The sequence below is a fragment of the Ceratosolen solmsi genome, unplaced genomic scaffold (genome assembly GCF_000503995.2).
Source record: "Ceratosolen solmsi marchali unplaced genomic scaffold, CerSol_1.0 scaffold45, whole genome shotgun sequence".
Lineage (NCBI taxonomy): Eukaryota > Metazoa > Arthropoda > Insecta > Hymenoptera > Agaonidae > Ceratosolen > Ceratosolen solmsi.
In genome coordinates this window covers 730824-754285 of record NW_011948436.1, presented here as the reverse complement: position 1 = coordinate 754285, position 23462 = coordinate 730824, and the positions used below count along the sequence as shown (strand labels likewise).

At 27.5% G+C, this 23462-nt stretch overlaps 3 protein-coding genes across 3 annotated transcripts in view; 2 read left to right on the top strand and 1 right to left on the bottom strand.

The window, feature by feature from the left end:
* The first annotated feature begins 7752 nt into the window (after nucleotides 1-7752).
* Nucleotides 7753-13668, top strand: LOC105365130 (uncharacterized). The gene is made up of 8 exons (XM_011503224.1): nucleotides 7753-8138; nucleotides 8789-9061; nucleotides 9329-9621; nucleotides 10070-10317; nucleotides 10803-11151; nucleotides 11501-11650; nucleotides 12127-12393; nucleotides 13351-13668. Exons 1-8 carry the CDS (start codon nucleotides 7823-7825, stop codon nucleotides 13666-13668), a joined length of 2214 nt encoding a protein of 737 aa, XP_011501526.1. The 5' UTR covers nucleotides 7753-7822.
* Nucleotides 13669-14145: 477 nt separating this feature from the next.
* Nucleotides 14146-20046, bottom strand: LOC105365129 (uncharacterized). The gene is made up of 10 exons (XM_011503223.1): nucleotides 19852-20046; nucleotides 18673-18789; nucleotides 18363-18562; nucleotides 17846-18030; nucleotides 17288-17433; nucleotides 17059-17177; nucleotides 16353-16652; nucleotides 15748-16008; nucleotides 15319-15696; nucleotides 14146-14151 (listed from the first exon to the last, which is right to left on the bottom strand). The coding sequence occupies exons 1-10, from the start codon at nucleotides 19925-19927 to the stop codon at nucleotides 14146-14148; spliced, it is 1788 nt and encodes a 595-aa protein (XP_011501525.1). The 5' UTR covers nucleotides 19928-20046.
* A 1302-nt stretch (nucleotides 20047-21348) lies between these two features.
* The window catches only part of LOC105365036 (pyruvate dehydrogenase E1 component subunit alpha, mitochondrial), a 2595-nt gene continuing 481 nt past the window's right edge, over nucleotides 21349-23462 (top strand). The window contains exons 1-4 of the mRNA XM_011503097.1: nucleotides 21349-21513; nucleotides 21875-22093; nucleotides 22782-23030; nucleotides 23239-23462. The exon at nucleotides 23239-23462 is cut by the window's right edge and continues 22 nt beyond it. Of these exons, the coding sequence (XP_011501399.1) occupies nucleotides 21382-21513; nucleotides 21875-22093; nucleotides 22782-23030; nucleotides 23239-23462 (824 nt within the window). The 5' untranslated portion in view covers nucleotides 21349-21381. The remainder of the gene's footprint in view (nucleotides 21514-21874; nucleotides 22094-22781; nucleotides 23031-23238) is intronic.

Below are 23462 nucleotides of genomic sequence, written 5' to 3'. Positions count from 1 at the left end.
AAGGAAAGAAGCTGCAAAAATGTTAAAGAAAAATATTACTTATGTAATTCAACCCTTTTTAATAAGTTAAAAAATCTACAATATACAATACAACGAAGGTTCTACAATAATGATATACGTAAGTGTTGAACTTTTATTTTCATTAGATCATCACATTTCAATTTGCATAGTGTTTTCCCAAGTGGTTCGTACTTAATATTTTTAGTTTATTATCTCCACTTATACACAACTTCTCGCAATGGTTTTTATTTATATATTTAATGTATTTTTATTTAATAACGATGTGGGACAATTGTCGATTTCTTTCATTTTCGTTAAAAGTATGTTTTTCACTTATATATATATATATATATATATATATATATATATATATATATAACATACTCGTATAATGTATCATTGTTTTAAAAAATAATATAAATATTAATTTTATAATTTAAAAAACTTTATCCTCATCAGCGTTATAAATATTATTTAAATATTTTGATATTAAATATTTTAATTATTAAAATACATTTGTGTACTTATTTTTGCATAATTTTCTATTATCTTTTCTTTAATTTTTCAAGAACACTTACATTATTAATTATAAAACACAATAAAAGCTTAATTTTAAGTTTCATTAATTTAAAAAAATTATATTTTGTAATTTATAATTTATTATATTTATAATATATTAATAATATAATAAATATTTTATCATAATATAAAAATTAAAAACTTAAGTGCCTTTTAGTTTCTCCCTTTATACGATTAAATAAAAACAATATTTTATCAAGATTTTAAAATTTACATTTTCGTAAATGCTATTTCTTTTACTAACAAATTATTCTATTTCATATTTATAAAATTGATTTTTATTGCAATTCAGAAAATTTTCTTATACTTCATTTAGCCGATAAGTATCGAAACAGATAATATCCAATTGATATTAATCATCCTCTGTTTAATTTTTCACGTTTTTCTTTTTATTACCAAAGTGGTAAAAAAATTTATAGTATACTAATTATGTTCAATTATGACTTTTATTTTTTTTTCTTATCATTTTGAGACATTGTATAATTTGCTTAACTTAATTAAAGTTTAAAAAGTCACAATAACTTCAATACAATATAATTTAACATCCAGTGCTGAGATCAGTCGTTAGATTTTAAAATGACTATAATGGAGACACCAGTTGGTGTCTATATTTGTTTACCATTATAAAATCCTGAAACATGGTCAATATTTTCATTTCAACAATTTTTTAAAATGATTTTATTTCATAATATTCTTGAATTTAAAGATATTGTTATACTTAATGTAAAAGAAGATTATAACTAAAAATTTTAATCTAACAACTTTAATAACCATTAGCACTTTTTATTCATCCGAAATAATTTGATGTTAATTCTATTAAATTAATAAATAAAATTATTCATGTTATATTTTAATGTGACTAAATCCGAAATTTTAAAATCAATTTGCGCAGAAATACTAAATTCATGTACATATTTAACCTCCAACAATGCTACAATCGTTCCCCCTCTATGTAATTATTAGAACTCTGCTTTATTCTGAATATTTTAACAGGATATATGAGCTCGTTGGAAACTTTATTCCGCAAAGTACGTATAATATGTTGGATAGATTGAAAAATTATATGATTAAAATTTGATAACAATTAGGGGAAACAAAAATTTATAGAATTTAAGAGAATTTAAAAATCAATTTTATTACGAACCAATGATCGACGTTACTACAATACTATTACCGCATTACTTGAATATTGAAAATTCAAAGTTATTTATAAAATAAATTATCATGTTTTCACGTTTTCATAAGAACTATAACTTTTGTATAGATTTATAATGTTTAAATTTAATAGAAGAAAGATTGTTAATATAATAACATCATACAATATATACAATTTTTTGTAATTTCAATTAAAATGTATCCTATGTGTGTTAATGTAGGTTGAAATTATTATTTGCTAATTATCTTTTAAGTTCATTTTTTAAGAAAATCCTTAATAATTCTGCAAAATTGATTATATCATGTTAAATAACAAGTTTTTGTATTATGTACTTATTGGTATAAATATACTTGTATTTATAAATTTATTATAATGAAAATCGAATCTCAGACTATCTTGTTAAATTTATCATTTATTCATTATTTTTTTTTTTTAACGAATTTTATTATTAGTGGAGCGATTACATCAAGCACAATACTTAAAATCAAATATGAAAAATGTATATTAATAATAATTATATCTAAACGATTTTTTAACGGTGTGTTGTGCACACGATCTTGTTAATATCGAGGATCGTCTCCTCTTCCTCAATCGCTCTCATCCTTTGCCAAATGCAGTGGGTTTAACATTAGTAATGAATGTTTTTTCGTTAATATTCTCGATTAAGGGTGGTAAAGACGTGCAGATATTTCCAGTAATATTTCCAGTTGACTTCGAGCCTGGAGGATTATTTAACGAGACACTCGTAACCTTGCAAATAATAATTAGATTCTTCGTAGAGTTTGCCACTAGTGGCGTTGACTCTATTTTCAGGGTGTAGATTTAAAAATTTAAGAACTACATCGAATTGTAAAAATAATCTAAAAGATTGTATCGAACGACATACTTTGCTAATAAAGTGTCGAATCGCTTTAGAAAGGATCTTTGGACTTTTATCCATTTGGTTATTGGCCACTAATACTATCGTACAATGCTCACTTATCTTTTAAGCAAAAATAGTAAGTTTATTTACATCAGTTTATTCAAAAGTTAAGTGTGAAAATCAATTTTATCATTAAAATATACACTTATAAATTGTCTTTTACAGACAGTAATTTTATCGTTACCCGTTTTAGCGGATACACCGATAATTTGATTTGAAACACTAAAAGATAAACAAAATATCATAATAACAAATAAATATAACGATTATTTGTTCATTAATTTTCTTGATTTTTATGAGTAATAATTATTTTACCAAATTAAAGATTATGTTGTCTGCTTAAAATATATAAATCCTATAAATTCGATAGTCATTTGTATCAAAATTATAGAAATGTTTGACGAATTTATGTCTCTGAATAAAAAAAACCATATTCTTATTACGCTATGCATACAACAGTAGATAAATAGTAATTAAACATTTCCCATAGTTACATATAAATTGTCATTATTGGTATTCAAAATACTTTATAGGAAATTGGATTTTTTTTTATTCTACATTTTTATGAAATTCACGCAAGCATTCATATACGGCTGGTACGAAAAAGTAATTACCGAAGTGATAAAAACTACTACTTTTTACTCTATATGTTTATATATATATATATATATATATATATATATATATATATAGACATGTACTTGTATGCGAGTAGAGTACATTTTGTCCGAATGCTGTGTATAACTCATTCTGGCTTTGATCTGGTGATAATCGTTTTATGACTGATGTTTTTATTGTTTTATCACAAAATCCTTTTACTTTCAACGCAGAGAACTGTATGTTACTCCGCATGGATATATTTACAAAAGTATTTTTATCATTATCAGTATTGTTATCAATATGATAATAATTATTAATTTACATTAAAAAATCTTAATTTTTTCTCTTACAAGCTTTAAATGAACCAAATAAAGTAATCATTAAAGCTACTCAAATTATTTTTTATCCGCATAAGCGAGACCCTAATGAAACAGCGGTAATCTTGAACAAAAATTTAAAATATTTTAAAAATAAATATAATATTTATTCTTAAAGCTTTGTGTTAATATTTTGTTAATTATAAAATAACATACATTGCTACGGGTTTCGCGACTTAGCAATTTCATCGAATTCAATATTCTCAATTTAGTAAATTGTGCATAATTGAAATGAAGTATAAACAGTAGTAAATAATATATAAGTATAAAGGTTATTTTTTCAATCATTATTATATTTTGATGCGGAAAGTACAAACTGTAAATTTTTCATCAAATGTATACGAGAATATTTTTCTAAACAGCTACTTATTTAAGTAAATATTTAAGGACTGTATTTTGAAATACGTAATTTAAGCATTTTCTGTATTACATTATATATTAAATTGCATTAAATTCATAAATTTAGGAACCAAGAGAAATATTCATATTCTTATAAGTGGTCTTATTGATTATTTGATTTCATTAATAAAATTTGAATGCAAATTGAATTTTTTTTCAATTATATTACTGTAATTAGAATATTAAAATATCGATAAAACGTCGTTGGTAGATTATTGTTGTAAAGCATCGTTTCATAAAAAAAATACCAATGAAATTGTGTTTGAAGAATAGATTAATGTTTCAAGTTATAGAACATGCGGCAAGTCAAAAAGAAAGAAGGCGAGAGCTCTTTAAAATTCAATCTTTGAATATGCAGTAACAGCAAACCTACCTGGTACATAAAGTCCATCACTAATCAAATATGTAAATTAATACCACCATTATTCTTTCATGCAATCATGCCTAAAAATATATTATTTGGAAATCATAATGTGTAGGCAGAATTTTATATTTTTCACAATTAATAGCATTGCAAATCAATATTTACATGTTGAAATTGAAAATGGTTAAATTAAAATAATAAAAAAAATTAAATCATTATTTATGTACTAACAAAAAATTTGAAACATTATTTAACACACACGCGCGCGCATACATACACGTACATAAGTATATATATATATATATATATATATATATATAGAAAGAGAGAGAGAGAGAGAGAGAGAGAGAGAGAGAGAGAGTAAATGTAATTATGTTAATCTCGATTAATGCTTATTAAAAAAAAATTTCTGATGTATTGAGATCGCGTCAGCATGAAATTAGAAAAATTAGATAAATAAAAATTACATAAGAATAATTTATCGCTAGGCAAAAAAAGCCATACGATGTAATTTTTGGCGAGATAAGAGTCGTAGCTGAACTATGGTAAGAAAAATGTAATTTCAAAAAAGTAGAACATTTATACAATGGGGATACCTTTAGAAAACTTTCGGATTAAATGCGAGAATAAAAGAGAGTATGTGTGCGATAGTTAATTATACGAAATATTGGTAAGTGTACATGGAAATATTGGAAAGCTTTCTTGGTAGAATTCATATGATAGATTAAACTCTTTTATAAATATACAATTATGTACAAATCTTTCAAGCTTTTAATAGATATTCAATTGGTATTTATAAGACCACCAAATACTATATAATTTTGCAGCAGTTTCTCTCTTGTTTTTTACCATTTACTTTATATAATTTCAATCAATTATTCATTCGTCAATTATATCGTTGATAAAATTTATAAAATTTATAAAATTTATAAAATTATTCTTTTACAATAGAAAATCAGAAACTTTATGAATCATTTTTTTTTCTCCTCACCTTAGCTCTTAATAAAAAGTTTTCAATATCACTTCACCATGAGATAGCTCAATTTTCTCATTGATACAAAATTTACAATATTTAGTCATAATTCACAAATCTTATATTCATTTTTATATAATGTTTCGAATAAATGACTGTTTAATTATGGAATCGCGAGGCAAAATATTTACCTTATTTTACTTTCTACACGTTAAATGCAACTTTGTAATAAAATTCGTTATCTCGAGTAAATAATACAAGTCGCGATCAATAATGAGTCTACGTAACACAAATGAACTTTAAATCAATTGTAGAACTATCGCGTGTGTCATGAGTGTGTGTAAGCCTGAAAATATTTAACGCTCAATAGAAGATGAAGAGGAATCGATCTTACAAGCAACACTTTTGAACCACCGTTTTTCATTTTTAAAAGACTAGAGCAACAGGGGGAGGGGGAAGGGGGAAGGAAAGATTATTTTCTTGAATGTATAAAAATGGAACAGCGATTATGATGTGTAGGATCGTAGCCAGTCCTGTCACGATCTCAAAAAACGTTTTCGTGGCACGCAAGCCCCTCCCCCAACTGTTTTCCCTCTAAAGACGTGGAAGTGAAACTTCAGTTCTCTTTTGATGTTCTGTATGCTGCAATCGTACGTTTTGCAGTCAGTCGATTTTACTTCTATATATTAAGAACAGTCATCCCATCTTGAATTATATGAAAAATACTTTTATACTTTACTTCTATTTCACCAATTATTTTACTTAAATTCTTGAATTAACTATTCTATAACACGCTTTTTCATGGCATAAGCTTCCGGTTCGCGCAAAGTTCGAGCATAAATGAGTCTCGCCATAATGTCAAAATACTAGTTAATTTAGTATTACCGAGCAAATTTGGAGCTCTGAACTTGAAATGAAGAAGCTATCTTGAATGTAATAGCGGTACGAACTTTTAGAGGTAATGAGTGTCTCTTTGAAATGTGAGATAGGAGAGTACCCGATGAGCGGTCACGAGAACGTGCGACGTGGACTCAAGAGCGAGAATTTCCTCCGGAATTCCAATCTTTTTATCCTTTACGCTAAGATATTTCGGGTGTTATTAAATAAGTGGGAGCAAACGGGCTTCGTCGACGACACGGAAGAGAATGAATATACGTGGGAACTGAACAATCTCGTGCTCCCAAGCGATAGAGAATGGCGGATGAAGATCTATTATCATTTGGTCCAGCTGCAACGCGAAAACGATAGCAAAGCAGCTCTTAGTAATAATTGGGACGTTGATAACATATCGTAAGAATATACCGTACTTTATCTGTTAAACAATGGTAAAATTCGACGGATTGTTCTATTTCTAATAATTTCCAAAGCTATTATTCAATTATCATTTATGTTATTTACAATTTAATTAATTTTAAATTTGAACGTTAGCTGGACAAAAATATCTAAATACTTTTCAATTTGCACTTTTTTAAAAATTTTTTATTTATTAATATTCCAGTAATTATTAAGTTAATATTTAGTTCTGCATCGAGAGAATTAATAAATGCCATAAAGAAATTACTAATATAATCAGCGTAAAGTTATTTTAAAGAACATTGATCGCGATTACTATTAAATTCTATAGAATTTTTAAAATATAATTAGCAAGGAAAATTTATAACTTATGCGAGACTCATCAGAATTAGACACAAATTATTCTTTAATTTTATAATAATAAATTATATAAAATTGATTAAACTGCGAATCTCTTTGATAAGACCAACGTCTATAATTTATGAAGGTTTTTGACGCTTCTAATTTTATTTATATCTTAATAATTAAATTTCTGTTAAACTTAATAATTAGATAATATTTGTTTATAAAATTTTAGATAATTTTAATTTTTTATAGTATTTATTATAAATATATCTCTTGCTCTCTTTCAATACTATTAAAATATCAACAACAAAAATATGTTATAAGCTATTTGTAAAAAAAGAATTATAATAATTTTTTATAATAAGGAAAGAATTATAATAAGCTCTTTTTGTTAATCCTCCAGCTTATTTTTTTATATAAGCGACTAATTTAACAAATCGAATTTTGTTTTTATTTATATTATTTATTTATGTTAATTGCAAAAAAAAAAATCTATTTTATTCAGCTTTATTTTATAAGAATGCCCGTGTAAAAATTAACCATATTAATGCTACAACATTGACGACGTATCGATACTTTAATTTCAATAGATACGAATTATAAGATAAATCGATTATTTTCTACATTCAGTTTTTACAAAATTCCAGTCTTCATAACCTTTATCAATACAATAACCAATAGAATAGCATAACCTTCACTCATTTTATTCATGGTATAAAAGTATATTAAACGGATTGAATAAAACATGCATAATTCTAATTACTATGCAATTTTAATGATAATAATAGACTAAAAAAAAACTCGCAACGTGCATATGTGCAGAATGAATACAAAGAACCAGAGCTTAAAGACGATTGATTGCAGAGCGCTAGAAATTTTGAAGATAAATAAATGGGATTGGGAGCCAGATTCTCGGGTCTCGTATCCATTGATGCCACGTACGAGTCGAAGGTTCGGATCTATCGACTCTAATCCTTTACTTATACTGAAAAACAGTACGGAAACAGGATGGAGACTCAATGATATTCTATTAGCAGCAAAGGTGTTGATGAATTCGAGGGAGGAACAGCATTACACCGACGAGGCTGAAATGCGAAGAGTTTTCGGACTTGTCTACGACGTTCTCAGATGTACGTTTCATCCTTAACGTTTATTTATAAGTATTTGCATAAATATATATATATATATATATATATATATATATATATATGCAAGTCCTATTTAATGATTTAATTATTTAGTATTTTGTTATTGAACTCGTTGTTAAAGGGTTGCGATTTATTAAAGTTTATTTCGTTTTATTTATGTATATCATTAATGTGTATTGTTTTGTGTGTTGTTCAAAGCTTAATGAAGAACTCGAGGAGAAAAGTTTGAAATTTTTATCTTTTGTTTTACGTTTTATTATTTACCCACGTTAATTGTTGCTCATCAAAATCATAAGATCTTGACAAAAGTTATTTCACTATTTGTTTAAATCAATTCTCTGTGTTAATATAAACGAATTAGATTTCATAATTTTATTCATCATATGATTATATCGACTAATGAAATATCATATAATCTTGACAACTAACAGGATTAAATAATAGATAAATATATATAATAATATATAATAACTAATCAAACTAGTGTATAATATATGGCCTATTTAATATAATAATCTTGGAATTTTTCGTTTTTTCTCAAAAGTTATAATTATAATACTATTGTTTGTAATGACGCGAACATCGGGTTACTCGACAACTGACGCGTCCCTTCAATTTCATATTTCCTCCAGTCAGAAAAATCCTCGATCGCGCCCTGGACAATGTCGGTTTCTGGCAGCGCTACGGTCTGTTGAGGAAACGCGAGAGGCTCGTCTGGCTGCTGCTCTACGACATGCATGGGAGGAAATTTTCGCGAATCCATAGTAATTCTGCAATCGCGGCCCGCAACCATTCTTTGAAAGAAGCGGATTTACTGGACGTGGAGGAGGCACTACTCGACATGAAAACGAAAGTCGCTGCAGGTGTCTCGCGGCTGCGCATCGGCAGCTCGGCTCTTAGTCTCGGTACTTGCAAAAGCAATGTTTTTTTTTTTTTTTGTACATGCTCTTACAATATTGGACTAAAAATTTTGACTGATACGTCCTCTTATATACAATCTGTCATGCGTAATTGGCATTTTGTGCTGACAATTGAACTTGAGATTTTCTTTTTGAACGGTAAAATCACCGGCCTGATTGTAATTGACACGAGCAATTAGTCTTTTATACCAAGTAAAATGAAGTGAATAATAATAATCGTTTTCTTTTTCTTTTTTTTTTTTCAATGAATAGATGAGCTATTGCCGGCTCATCTGCGCATAGCAGAAGGTGTGACGTGGGGTGAAGAGGGTTCGATCGCCTCGGGTTGGGTTAATAGCTCCAAAATAGGAAGTCGGAAAAAGTTTATCCAGGAAATGCAAAAGCTGGGATTTTCTCTGTGCTTGGATTGCTCGCCTACGAGCGAACTCGAGGAGCATCAATACGTTTTTGATCCACTCTGTCCGAAGGTAGTTAATATTCACGAGAGAGCAAGGGAGAGACTGGCAGTATCGCAACTCGTCCGCAACCATAGCTTTATATTTCTGGTGAGCATTATGATTTTCTTAACGCTCACATTACTATTATTTAGTAATAATGAATAAAAATAGAAGGTATACTATTTCATTTGCGTGCAAGATTTCAATTTGTCGACGAATTACTTTTGTCACAATAATAAAATATATGTTTACTAAATAAAATAAAAGTCTTATGAGATTGTAGTAAATTGAAAAATATTTTCAATATCTTTTGATTTTATAAGAATCGTCATAATTTATTGATTCGCTCATAAATATCCATCTAAATTCAATGTCATATGGCAGTTTCATCGTGCAGTTTCATTGTCGATCATCCAATTAAGTCGATCATAATTTAATTTAAACGCTCTTTCACAACAATACACAATCGATCAACGTAAATAAAGTGGGATTCTTTTTTTGTTTATGCTTTAAGCTTTTATATTAAAAATTGCATAATAGAAAATTATAAATATAGGAAAGGTCCTTGTGCTTGGGAGCGGCTGCACTGGCTCAGGCTTTTAGAGTAGGCAGATTAAGTGGCCCGATAATTTTAACTCATTCATTGGCACCGAGACACACTGGATATTTGGCCGAATTATTGGCAGATATGGAAAATGCCGGTCGACTTCTGGCATTCAGTGTTGGCGATAATTGCGCAAATCATCAAGCCTACCTTAAAGATATCGGAATCTCAATGCAGCGCTGCAAACTCTTCTCCGAAAGGTCTTGTACAATTTACTTTCAACGAAATTTAATGTTAGTTTAACGGGACACGCGAATATTCGGCAGCTTTATCTATAATTGTCAAACAAATGCATAATAATAGCAAACAACGCAAACAACGCAAACAACGCATACCATCGAATATTCTTCCTTTTTTTTTTTTTTTTTTCATTAAATCTAACAATTTTAAAATAATATAAGAAATGAAAATTAAATAGCTCATGTAGTTCATTTATCCGTTGTTCGTAAGTGTGTGAATCGCTAATGGAATGGTCTAATTAGTAGCTTAAACGTTAGCTCATTGTTTGAATTTTGCATTATCTTTAATTGCCAATGGCAAGTAGCCACGTAAGTTAATTAAAAGGCGTATTTGCTTCATGTTTGTGTAGTAACATAAGTTGGTAATATAAAACTGGAACAACTATGAGACTAATCGCAATGGAAAAGACAAATGATAGCGCTTAACCGGGATTTTTATACTAAAGATATATGTCAGTACCGCCATTGCCGGAAATCGATCGGGCCACCGTAGTATTGGCAACACCACCGTGTAGCTACACGGGCGTCCAGGACGTGGTGGATTTGGCGATAGCTCGAGGTGGCGATCTCCAGCTCCTAGAATCGCTGACAAGTCATCAGGCGGAGTCTGCTGAGCAGTCGCGCAACCTCCTTGCTGAGCAGATGTCCACGCTTAAGTATGCCCTCACGAGGCCCAATATCCAGCTCGTCATCTACGAGGTGCATACCCTTCTGCCATGTGAAACAACGGACATGAGTCGACAAGTGGTCCAGCAAGTCAACAGGATGGCTATCGACAAATTTCAACGCGATCACGTCGTAGGTTTATTCTTTCATTTTCACTTAACAGTACCACGATGACGATCAATCGTGTTAAATTAATAAGGTAATTGGCTATTGCACCGGTATGTCTATTAATTATCATTATTTTCATTATTTCAATTTATAGTGATATTGGCACGTGAACATTTTAAAACTATTAATAGGAGCTTTAATAATTATGATTTTTTTTTTGTGAATTTACCTCCAGTATTTGGTTAGTCTGACGTCTAGTAAAATACCTGCACTACTTTTTTTGAATAATTTATGATTTTCCTTGCCTCTAGGCTTCTTTCACTCAATTTGTTCAAATTTTTCAAACTGTACGTTATATTAATGTATGCAGCAGAAACAGGGAAAATCACCAGCAAAAGATTCAAGTGGGAAAAAATTGAAATCTGAAGATAGACGTAAATCTATAGAGTCTGTTATAAGGCTAAAGGATCATTCAAAATCAAATACGGAATCGGAAGAAATTTCTGCTGCTGAAGTGCCGGTACATTATATAATTCCTAAATCTTTCCAATTATTCAAAGCTATTGGGTTTTTTTTTTTTTTTTTTTTTTTTTTGTTTGTAATCGTTATTGAATTATTTCTATTGAATTAAAACTGTCGGCAAACTACGATTATATATAATAATAAACCTTTATACATCGCATTTTATTTATATGTCATTAGTTGATTGCTATTGAGTTAAAAATTTGTGAAATTGAGGCCCATTAGTTTAAATACAAATTTAGTCGCACATATTCGGATACATTGTGAATATAATATAATGCGTTGCAATTAATATTTTATGTAATATTTTCTTCAGCAAATTTGCAATGGATATCTTGTATTAAGCTTGATAAAGAACGAGATATTGGAATGATATAAAATTTTTTTTGTATTTTCTCGATAATTACGATAAAAGGTCGAATACAGGGAATTACATTAATATATTATTATTCCTAAATCTAGGAAATACTGCAGATACCAGAAAGTGATCTCTTTGAAATGGCGAACTTGAATGAGGTATACGAGAGAGACTGTAGCAAACTATTGAATCAAGGCTCCTACATTGTTGTTATCAAACGCAAGAAGATTATACAGTTCAATTCACAATTTATGATTAAGGTTGCCGAGAATAAGGGAATTTTTGGTGAATTGTCAGGGCAATCGGAGCCACAAGACAATTTAATGCAATCCGATCAGATGGAACCCTCCAACATTAATCGAAAGCGTCGCAAATCAAGCAAAGTAACTCTAACGACTTTTATATCCCACGAGTCTTTTAATTTATAGTTTATAAGCTTTATTATTATTAATATCTTCAGTTAAAAAACTATAAATTATCATATGCCTAAATAATTTGAACTATTCGTATAATTAATAATTAAATGAAATAATTAATTAACATTCTCGATAGCTTGCAATACTGATTATCAAAATACGATTCAATTTCACATATTCCACTAGTTGGCACATTATTATAACATCGATAATATTTTTTCGCCTATTCCTCCTCTTATTACATTACACTTATTACATCACACTCCGCGATATCTTCATTCGTTCATTTTCATATCATTAAATAATTTCGAAATTAATATAACAAATTTCCCATTGCTTTCTAACTAAAAATCGAAGTGGTCATATTAATTTGTTAATATTGCCTTTAAGTTTATTTATACAATATTGTAAAGCCTTGTATATCATGTACATTGAATAGTATATGCGCGTATGAAATAGACAGGAAGGAATATTAAATGATGAAATATTAAATTAATTTATATGGAATGTCTATATGTTATTAAATATAACGGCAAATAACGATACTTTATAAAGCAGTCGATGTGTGGGTAAAGTACAACATATAAAGTATAAATAGAAAAATAAGGAAAATCAGTCTAGTGCAACAAGAGAAAGCTCATGGGCCTGACTTAAGTTAAACTAATAAGCACATTGGGAGCAGCCCATTTCGTTAAAACATAATATTAATTCTAAGTACTTTTACTACTTTATATCGTGATATGGTAAATAGGTGTTTTTTAATATCAGCTTTGTCAGCCATGTACCTTTACGAATACTTGGCCATAATTACCGGAGCTCCAGTACGGGAGCTGATGGAGAATAGAGTGGGAGGGTCAGAATATCTGTAGTACTCGATGTATTAAGGAACTGATGGCTAAATACCGATGGCTCGTCTTTTCGTAGATCCAGTTCGATCGAATAACCGCCCCGACTCACGCTACGACAGCGCGCGCCCTTCGCGACAAGCATCTCTGTCCTCGTCATCAACAACATCTCGTTAACGAGGTGAGCTCATTGGAGAAGCAGGTGCGGGAGGCGCGACGTCGGGACGCCCACCGCTGGTGGGACGAAGTGGCGCACGCCTGGCGCAGTAATTCCAACAACGCCGATGACTATCGCTTCCAAGCATTGAGGACCGACCCCCTCACCAGCAAAATCCTCTCCCACGTCATGCACATTACCTACGCTGAGCTCGATCGATCCTCCTTTGCTGTGCCATGATGTCTGATGCTGGCGTCCCTCTCCCCTAAGGCCTAAGTACGACCAGTGATCAGCGACTACGATCGAATTATTATTATTATTATTATTATTATTACTATTATTATTATTATTATTGGCCACAGACGTATTGATCTTAAAAATTAAGACGCTCTCGGATGTAAACGAGGCATTAATCAGACGTAAATTATTATCCCGATTAAAAAGGTCAAGTAACCTAGCCAGCCAATAAACGAATTTTCTAAATCTGTCTTTTTACACGCAATGAGTTTAACCGAGCATTTATCCAAATAATCAAGGTTCATTCTGTATAAATAATTTTTTATAATATCAATAAATATATACAATAACGTATATCATCAATCGTATATCATTAATTTATTAATTGAAACATTTATCCGAATAATTATAATCCGTATTTATAGACTTTTAAATTTATATTTTAATACTTATTTATGGGAGTCTCGATTCTGAGCCACTTTATTTCTGGAAAAGAAGCAAAATAGCTTAAATATAGTAATTAATTAAGCGTGACACTGTTTTGTTCGTTACAGTCGTTAATTATTGTTTTTATGAAGCAGCTAAACTAATGTATCTGTAAATATGTGTATTGTAATAGGTATAATTAACAAATGAAAGACAAAACTTCTGATTCGCAACCAATTGTCATATTCATACTTTTTCTAAACGTGCGAAAAGCGGATACGCACTTGTCAATTAAATTAAAAAAAATTTCAAGATGAAAAAAACGAGAATATTCTAAAGAAAATTCTAGAGAAAATTCTAAATTTGTTTAAAATTATTGATATTTCCTAAAATAAAGACAAGAGAATTGTATTATTTTGAATATTTTGTTTACGTAAATTTGCATTACATTTATTTTATTTAAATTAATAGAGTAATCAAATGCGCAATTCGCCCTATATAAATAATCTAAAATAATCTAATTGTCTATTGAATTATATATAATTATAAGATGTGACAAATTCTCATAAGATGAAAGAATATATTTTGTATCTTATAATTTTTGACAAATGTTATATAAAAACTAATTTAATTTTGATAACTATAATTAATAATTATAAGCCATACGATTTAACAACATTAGTATGTATTCGATGTTTAGACGTAAACAATAACTTAGTTGTATTTTATCTCGAACATTGTTTAAAATCATTATTTTTCTATATTGTTAATACCGTATAAATATTTTGAAAACAAAGTGAACACATATTTATTGATATTAAATTGAAATCTTCGTTAGAACTTTAATTTCCCTACGCTTCATGAACAAACTTTAAAAATCTTGAATTACCCAAATTTTTCATTCACAAAATAATTGTAAAGTACCTTGATTTGTATTACTTTTCTTAATTTATATATTAAATATATTTATATTTTCAAACCATATATCAAGCATTGAACTACCTAAACATATTTTTAATACCCAAAATGTTTGTGAAATATCTTTGTTTTTTAGATATACATTAAAAATATTTATATTTTTAAAACACATAATTTATAAAAAATTTTATTCTATACTATAACATTTTTTAATACATGACATAATAATTCAACAAAATTCTGAAATTTAATATTAAACATCGTAACAATCCAAGAGTAATTAAGATATTCGTATCTATTATCGCTTGCGCTTGGCTCCTCTGAATTATCTTGTACAATTTCTTGCGTCATTATTTGCATTGTTTCAGTATAATAAATAATGAAAAGATCAATTAATTTTGTTAAATCTTGTTGAACAATATTCCATAATGTATGCGTATAAAAGCCCATAATAAACCAAAACATTCTTGAACACAATACTTGATCGCACAAAATCCTCAAACATTTATTCGTAGCAGACTTTATCGGTTCATATAAATTGAAGAATTTTTTAGGTGATGCAGAATTAGAAATTTTGAATTTAGTCAATATTCTATTTCTCAATTTTATAACAAAAACTATCGAAACAATTACACTTGATATAAATGCTATGTAATGATGATTTCCAATAAAAAATACTAAAATAGAATTAAAATTTATATCAAATTTTTCGTACATTTCCCTCCACCCGCAATGCAGGTATTGAATTAATTTTTCATAATTTAATAAAAGATCTGGAAAGAATTTTTCTGACTTCTTAATAAACAAAAACATATGACAAACCATCTGCAACAAATTCTTCTTGAATAGCTGAAGATAAAATGCAATATCGGAAACTTTTACATAAGAAAGAAGAATCATAGTTAAGAATATAAAACCAAAAATAGAATCCTTTGTTTTGAATTTTTTGTTCATTTCGGTATTATGAGTTATATTCGTCCAAGCTTCCTCGGTTTTTGACTAAAAAATTTAGATAATATAAAATACACATATTATAAAATGTTGAATAATCTAATTATATCGATTAACATTGTAACGTGTAAATATTAAAAAATATATAATAATTAAATATGTGTATGTGTGTGTGCGTGTGTGTGTGCATATTCAATTTTTTAAATGAAAATTTGATACATTGTTTACATCTAAGTTCTTCAGTTTGGCACTTTCTTCAATAGCGCAGGATATATTTACACGGAACATTATTTATAAAAGCAATAGAAATATTGCTTAATTTTAGTCATTTTAATAATTACATAATTACAAATTTAAACTATAACCATTACATCTTTATTTATCTTACTCACCTTAAAACATAATTTGGCATCGTTGATAGTTCGTAATTCATTAGCGAGAGTAGCAATAATGGTATCCTTATTTCGACACTTATTTTCCAAGACTTTTATAACTGTTATCAGATTACTATGCGTTTGATTATTCAAATCAAGGACATAACTACTTGAGACTGTGGTACATAAACTAGTTATTTCCGATGACTTGTTCATTACATTTAGTGGATCTTTTAAATTATATAACAAGTTTTTTAGATTACGATTACGAATTTGCAAACGTTGCAAGCCTTCTCGAAGTTCATCAACTTTAACAAACTTTAATAAAAATATAAACATTAATAATTGAATTTATTTAAGAAAATTTAATTAAAGAAAATTAAAGAATACCTACAATATCTATCGATTATGAATATAAATTTTACACTAAGTTGCGATAAACGTTAAATGAATTTTGATTATACAGCTTATATTTGTAAATATTTATACTCATACTGAACTACGTAATGATGGAATTTTTTAATATCATATTAATATTTTTGTCAAATAAGAAAAATTCCTATAATCAAAGCTTTTTAAAAATAAATTCAGCAATATTAAGTTATTGCTAGTTATTTTTAACAATGATTTGCATTAATTATTTATATTAAAAAATACATAGTTAAAATACCCTATTATGAAAAGTATTATTACTAATAAAAAAAATAATTAAATAAGTATATACCTTTAAGTGGTCCATAATTAGTTTTTTATTTTGTAGTTTGCACTTTTTCTCTACATCTAAGAACTTAGCTTTTACATGAATAGCGTCAACGTCTCCTCGAAATTTTTTTGTATTCGTATCTTTTGTAAATACTTTTTCAACACATACATAATATCAGAATTAATGAATGTATTTTAATGTAATTAATCAGTTAATGTATTTTCTAAATATTCTTAATTAGTTTACATACCATCATTATCAGATGTAGACGATAAATCTTCATGCGATTCATTTTTGCTGCAAAAGCAGGTAAATCTGGATGTATTGCTGTATACAGTTTCATTATCATTTGCATAATTTGACGGCGGAATATCAGCATTATTCTTAGTGTAACTACTACGATAGATAAAAGTAAACGTAAATTATATCATATATGTATAATTAAAGACGTATATATTATAAAATGTCAATTATATATCGTTTGTTTTTTAAATAAAGTTATTCTTCTTCTTTTTTTCTTCTTTATGACAAACATGCGCGCACGCGCGCGAGCGCAAAAATACATCTGCGCATATATATATATATATATATATATATATACATTAAGAAAATTATCTTTCAATTTTATACATAACTTCACCCAACTTCAACTTTTTAATACGAATATTAAGTAGCTTGGTAAACTTTATTATATAAAAACAAAAAAAAATGAAGATATTTAAGCAATTTCTTTCTCAAGTACCTATCATTCTAGCCGATTCAAAATGAGCTATAAAATATTAATTTGTATTTCGATTTTAAACCACACCTATCATTTAACTGCTGTTGACATTCACACAATGTTTCTGAATTTGATGATGAAGTTGTTTCATAACATGTGCATTTATCCTGATCAAATAAATCTTTATTTACACGGGCACGTCTTTTCTTTTGTTTTTTATATTTTAATTTTGGTTCCCATTTCTTGTTACTACAATCGAAGCAGTTGTCACACTAGAATAATAAACTTTCTTTAAAAATAAATATTAATAATAAGTTTAATTTTATAAGACAATTAGCCGGATAATTATCAATATACCAACATTATCATAGTTATAAATATCAATATTTTACATTAAGAAAAGTAAAATTTAAATAAAAATGATTTTACTATAGTCATACTTTTTTTTTTTAATTTATGTATAAGTAGAGTTTACTACATTTAAAATATTAAATTTTCTCTTGAGTTTCTAATTTTCAATGATAATTTTTATTCATAGATTATCAATAAGCCATTTATTAATAATATTTGCTCAATAATTTTAGACAACAATAACAAATCTTACTTTAAAAGGAATATTACAAGAGTACTCCTCTGATTCATTAATATTTTCTTTGGTACATAAAAAATTTTGATTTCTCTTTGGCTTTATAACACATTTCCGATTTTTATCCAATACTTCTGAAATATTTTGGGTCTCCGGTAATTGTACGTGATTTTTCCCAAGGCATTGCAAATTATTACCTAATTTACTGTGATAGCCTTCTAGAAATAAAGTATTTATACATTAATAACTTCATTTTTTTTTTTTTTTTTAAGTACTGCAAATAAAATTTGTCTCATATTTTCATGTTTGTATAATAAACTTATCTTACCATTAGTTGCTTGTTGTTTTTCAATTATAACTTTGTCATATAATTTGGTTTCCGTATTAGACGAATCGTTAATCGTATCAACTATAACCTTATCGTGTATTGTGATATCGTGTATATCTGCATTTTAATATAAGCTATTTTAAATATTTATCATTAAATTTACATTTATTATAAATGCATACTAATAAAGCTTTTAGGAGATAACATACATTTCAAAATATTACATATATGCCGACAATTTTGTAAATTGAAATATTTTTATTAATAATAAGTGATTAGGTAATTGGAAAAATTCATTCGCGAAATGGATTTTTAAATAAGAAAACATTTATTAATAAATTATTTATTTTTTATCAATACATTATATAAATATATATTATATAAGATATGTTAACCATATACGTATTAACGTTTTGTTCAATGAATTTGAATGTTAATTGAAGTCTTTCAAACTTGATTTAACGAAAAGATTATATCAAATTTTTTTTTTTTTAATTTCGTCATTAAATAAAATTTATATAAAATTCAAAATATTTTTTGAAAATTAAATAAAATCTTAATAATCTATTTTGAGTAAATAAAAATTAATTTAAAAACGACAAAACTTTTAATAGCGAAATCTACTATTGAAAAAATTGTGGTTAGGCAAAGTCGAATTAATAATTATGTTATTACATATTTTTGTGAAATTGTATTCAAATGATTTGATTTTACAATTTTTAATTATCCAAGGATTAAAAGCTTTATAAGATTGCAATTATAACGTTAAAATTTCAGAAATTTTAGTTAGAATATGAACATTTTTGACCTTAAATAAAGATTTTTGATCAGTCGGCAATAAGGAAATTAAATATTTATTTTAAAAAAATTGTATTTATTTATGCTCAATACAAAATCATTAAAAAATTATCAATATTTAGTAAATAATCTGAATAATTAAAGAATCTTCGTATGCACCTATTCGTGGCTATAATTATATTAATCCGAACCCAAGAAACAATTTTAGATTTCACTGTAACAAAATTAATTTAAACTACGACAGTTTAAATGGGTCATTTAAATTGTAAATGTTGAAAGTAGGCGAATAAGGAAATTATGTATAATCAGTCCAAATACGTCTCGGTGCTTAATAGTATGACGATTTTTCTGAAATAACGGAACCGTATCGGTCACGCCTACCTTGATTTTCATGCATCAAATTGTCAGCGCCTTCTTCGATCCGTTGCAATGTAACGGCGTTGTTCTGGTGTATCATAATTTCAGCAGATAATCTCAGGAAAACACTCGACGTGATATTTCATTTAATAATGCAATACTATATACGACTAATTCACTTCAATCGTTAGTTAAATGTTGAAATCAGATTTTCAAACAGTCTTTCCCACTTCTTGTTGGATAATTAAACAAAACTATACTTATCCATATGTCAGCTGGTATTATTTAATTATTTTAGCAATATTTAACAATTGATGACAAACTTTAATGTCTAGAAGTATTTACATGATGCTACAAGAATTTACATAGTTGACAAGGATACGTGTTAAGTGTGTATTACACGTGAATATAGTCGTAAATTAATAGTTAAATCTATAATTTATAAATCAGTATATCATTTTTATTTTGTAATTAAATAAAATAGTGTTATACAAGTAATTCCAAACGATTTCTTAAAATCATTGCCATTTAAGTTAAAAATTTTATCATAAATTAATTATATAAATGTAATGGAACTTTTTTTAACTATTATAAATTATATATCGAAGAAAGAGAAGTTTCTAAGAATTAATGGCTACTCTTGCAGAATTCGAAAAATTTATCCTAAAACGGAATAATTCGTGTGCGCTAAAGTTTTAAATTATACAAGCCAACGTTATTTTTTAGAGTTAGTAAACGATAATATAAAATTTTCTAATCTAATATAAATAATAAAGTACAAATCAAAATAATATATACAAATATTTCAATTAATAAGACACCTAAAGATTTCCAATGTTATTTCGTAATAAAGTCTTATGATAAGTCAGAAAAAACATTTAATTTTTAGTTGCCTTATGTAGAGAAATCCACAAATTATAATAAAATCCTAATTACATAATAATGTTTATATGTGTGAATAGAATGTAAGTGAAAACAACACACGATATGACTATAAAATTGTATATTTAATAATTGGATAATGTAAATATATAGAAAAATATTAAAAGAAATGGAATATAATTTCGTATAAAATATTATGCCTAAATGATTGAAGAAATTTGATATTTTGAAGCAATACGCGATTCAAAATAATAAAAATGAAATATTGTTTAAATAAATTAAAAATCTGTCCAAATATATGTTAAAAATGACATGTTTCATGTTTGTTTTTGTTTTATTACATAGTTCATTCATCTCGTTTACATATTATAAAACATTAAAAATCAAATAGTTTTTTACTATAAATATTCATTAATATTTGATATTTTTAATACTTTTAAGGAAACATAAAAATAATTATAAACATAATGCAAGTATATAAGTGTATTAAAAATATTATTTATTTACCGAGCAGCATATCAACAATACCGAGAATAAGTATATCGACATCATCGAAAATCAAATCGGTAATCGTGAAAATTATTCCAAATTTAAGGTTAAAATCTATTTATTAATTCTAAGAACGTCAAATAGAAATATGAATTGTATAAATTGGATAAAGGACCGGATGAGATGGAAATTGATGTAAAAGATGCCACGATTATGCTTGAACAAATGCTCTACATTAGAAGAATGGAAAATAAAGCCGCGGAATTATATCGAGCAAGGCTAATCAATGGATTTTGCCACTTATATAGTGGTCAAGTAATATTTTATTAACGTTACCAATTAATTAATACTTAATTCATGCAAATGCAAACGTTTAATAATAAATTGCGAAAGGGAAACAAACTAAAATTAAAATGTTCATCTTATATTGTATATTATAATTTTTAACAGCAAAGTACATACATAATTGTGCACCTTTGTTTATGGCTTTTTTATAAGCTCAAAAATTAAAAATATACACCTGATAAGTCATATATTGTATTGATTAAATAAATAATATCTTGAATTGATGGTTGCTCCTACGATAATAACATAATATCACAATCGCAAATACATAATTTTAAAAGTAATTATGCGATCGACTAAATTAGTTGTAATTGAGTGATAATACATTTAGGAGGCAATCGCTGTTGGCATAAAATCTATCATGCAAGATAATGACACTGTAATAACAGCATACAGATGCCACGGTTTTGCAGTGGTATTTGGTGCATCGGCTCGTGAAGTGTTTGCTGAATTGATGGGTCGACAAACCGGTATATCCAAAGGTAAAGGTGGTTCGATGCACATGTACGGGCCCAGTTTCTTTGGTGGTGACGGAATTGTCGGTGGTCAAGTAACTACAGAGCAATTATTATTATCAGTTACTTTTTTGTTGATATATATATATATATATATATATATATATATATATATATATATATATATATATTCACTGTATTTTCCATTGGCTGTTGATTTTTATATATATTTTATATATTTTTATAAATTCTATTAAAATTTACAAAAATATTTTTGCTGAGATTTTTGTTTGAACATGTGGAGAATATTTTTTCGAATCTTAAATACAATCAATTACTAAATATTAATATAAGTAATAATATAAGCGCTAGTATCCTCTTACATTAAATGCCATAAAGGAGAAATAGACGATAAACAACGAAAAAACGGCAAATTTCTCTTTATTACAAAAAATACAATATGTGAAAAATAGATTATCTTCGTAATATTTAGATAGTAATTGCGTTTACATACATACAAATATGAAGAACTCACGAGACATAATAATTTTAATAGTTTTAAATAAAATTCGAAGTTTAAATATTAGTTTTAAATATTTTCGAAGAGTTAAAGGAATATACGAGTAAAATATTGACAGTATTCCAATTTAACGGCAAGCTTCCATTTAATTTTATCATCATCTAAATCCAAAATCCATAGGAAGTATATTTTAAAATATGGCAGCTTAAATATATTATCATTTATCAATCATAAATTCATACTTGTTTAATAGATCATATAAGGTCCCAATAGGTGCAGGTCTGGCTTTTGCGCATAAATATAATAACAATGGAGGTGTATCCTTCACACTGTATGGCGATGGAGCAGCCTCGCAGGGTCAAATCTTTGAGGCTTGGAACATGGCGAAACTTTGGAGCTTACCAGTTGTCTTTATATGTGAAAATAACAAATACGGAATGGGCACGGTTACACACAGGCACTCGGCCAACGACAAATTCTATACCCGCGGAGATCTCATACCCGGCGTCAAGGTACATTAATCATCTCTCTAAAATATAATTGTTATCGAAACTGGTAATGAAAATTTAATGTATTTTTATGATAAATCTCTACAACTGAATTATATATACGTATGTATGTACGGATAAATTATTCTATTTATAATGGGAAAATGTCAAAATCGACACTCAAGTAGACGTAAAGGATTTCTTATTCATAAAGATATTACGTATTCGATAGGTAAACGGTATGAAAATAGATCAAGTGCGAGAAGCTACGAAATTTGCAAGAGAACACGCGGTCTGTAATGGACCGATTCTCCTTGAAATGGAAACCTATAGATACTTTGGTCATAGTATGAGCGATCCAGGTACAAGTTATAGAACTAGAGAAGAAGTGAAATCTACTCAAGATAAAGAAGATCCAATTAAGTATTTTATAAATTATCTCCAAGAAAAGAATAT

What these genes read in the sequence shown, in the direction of transcription:
- LOC105365130 (XM_011503224.1), top strand. Translation starts at nt 7,823, where the DNA reads ATGTGCAGAATGAATACAAAGAACCAGAGCTTAAAGACGATTGATTGC. An exon ending in TGCAAACTCTTCTCCGAAAG is followed by an intron (nt 10,318 to 10,802) that starts GTCTTGTACAAT and finishes TTTATACTAAAG; the next exon opens with ATATATGTCAGTACCGCCAT. An exon ending in ACAAATTTCAACGCGATCAC is followed by an intron (nt 11,152 to 11,500) that starts GTCGTAGGTTTA and finishes TAATGTATGCAG; the next exon opens with CAGAAACAGGGAAAATCACC.
- LOC105365129 (XM_011503223.1), bottom strand. Translation starts at nt 19,927, where the DNA reads ATGATACACCAGAACAACGCCGTTACATTGCAACGGATCGAAGAAGGC. An exon ending in TTTGATGCATGAAAATCAAG is followed by an intron (nt 18,790 to 19,851) that starts GTAGGCGTGACC and finishes ATTAAAATGCAG; the next exon opens with ATATACACGATATCACAATA. An exon ending in CTTGTAATATTCCTTTTAAA is followed by an intron (nt 18,031 to 18,362) that starts GTAAGATTTGTT and finishes TTATTATTCTAG; the next exon opens with TGTGACAACTGCTTCGATTG.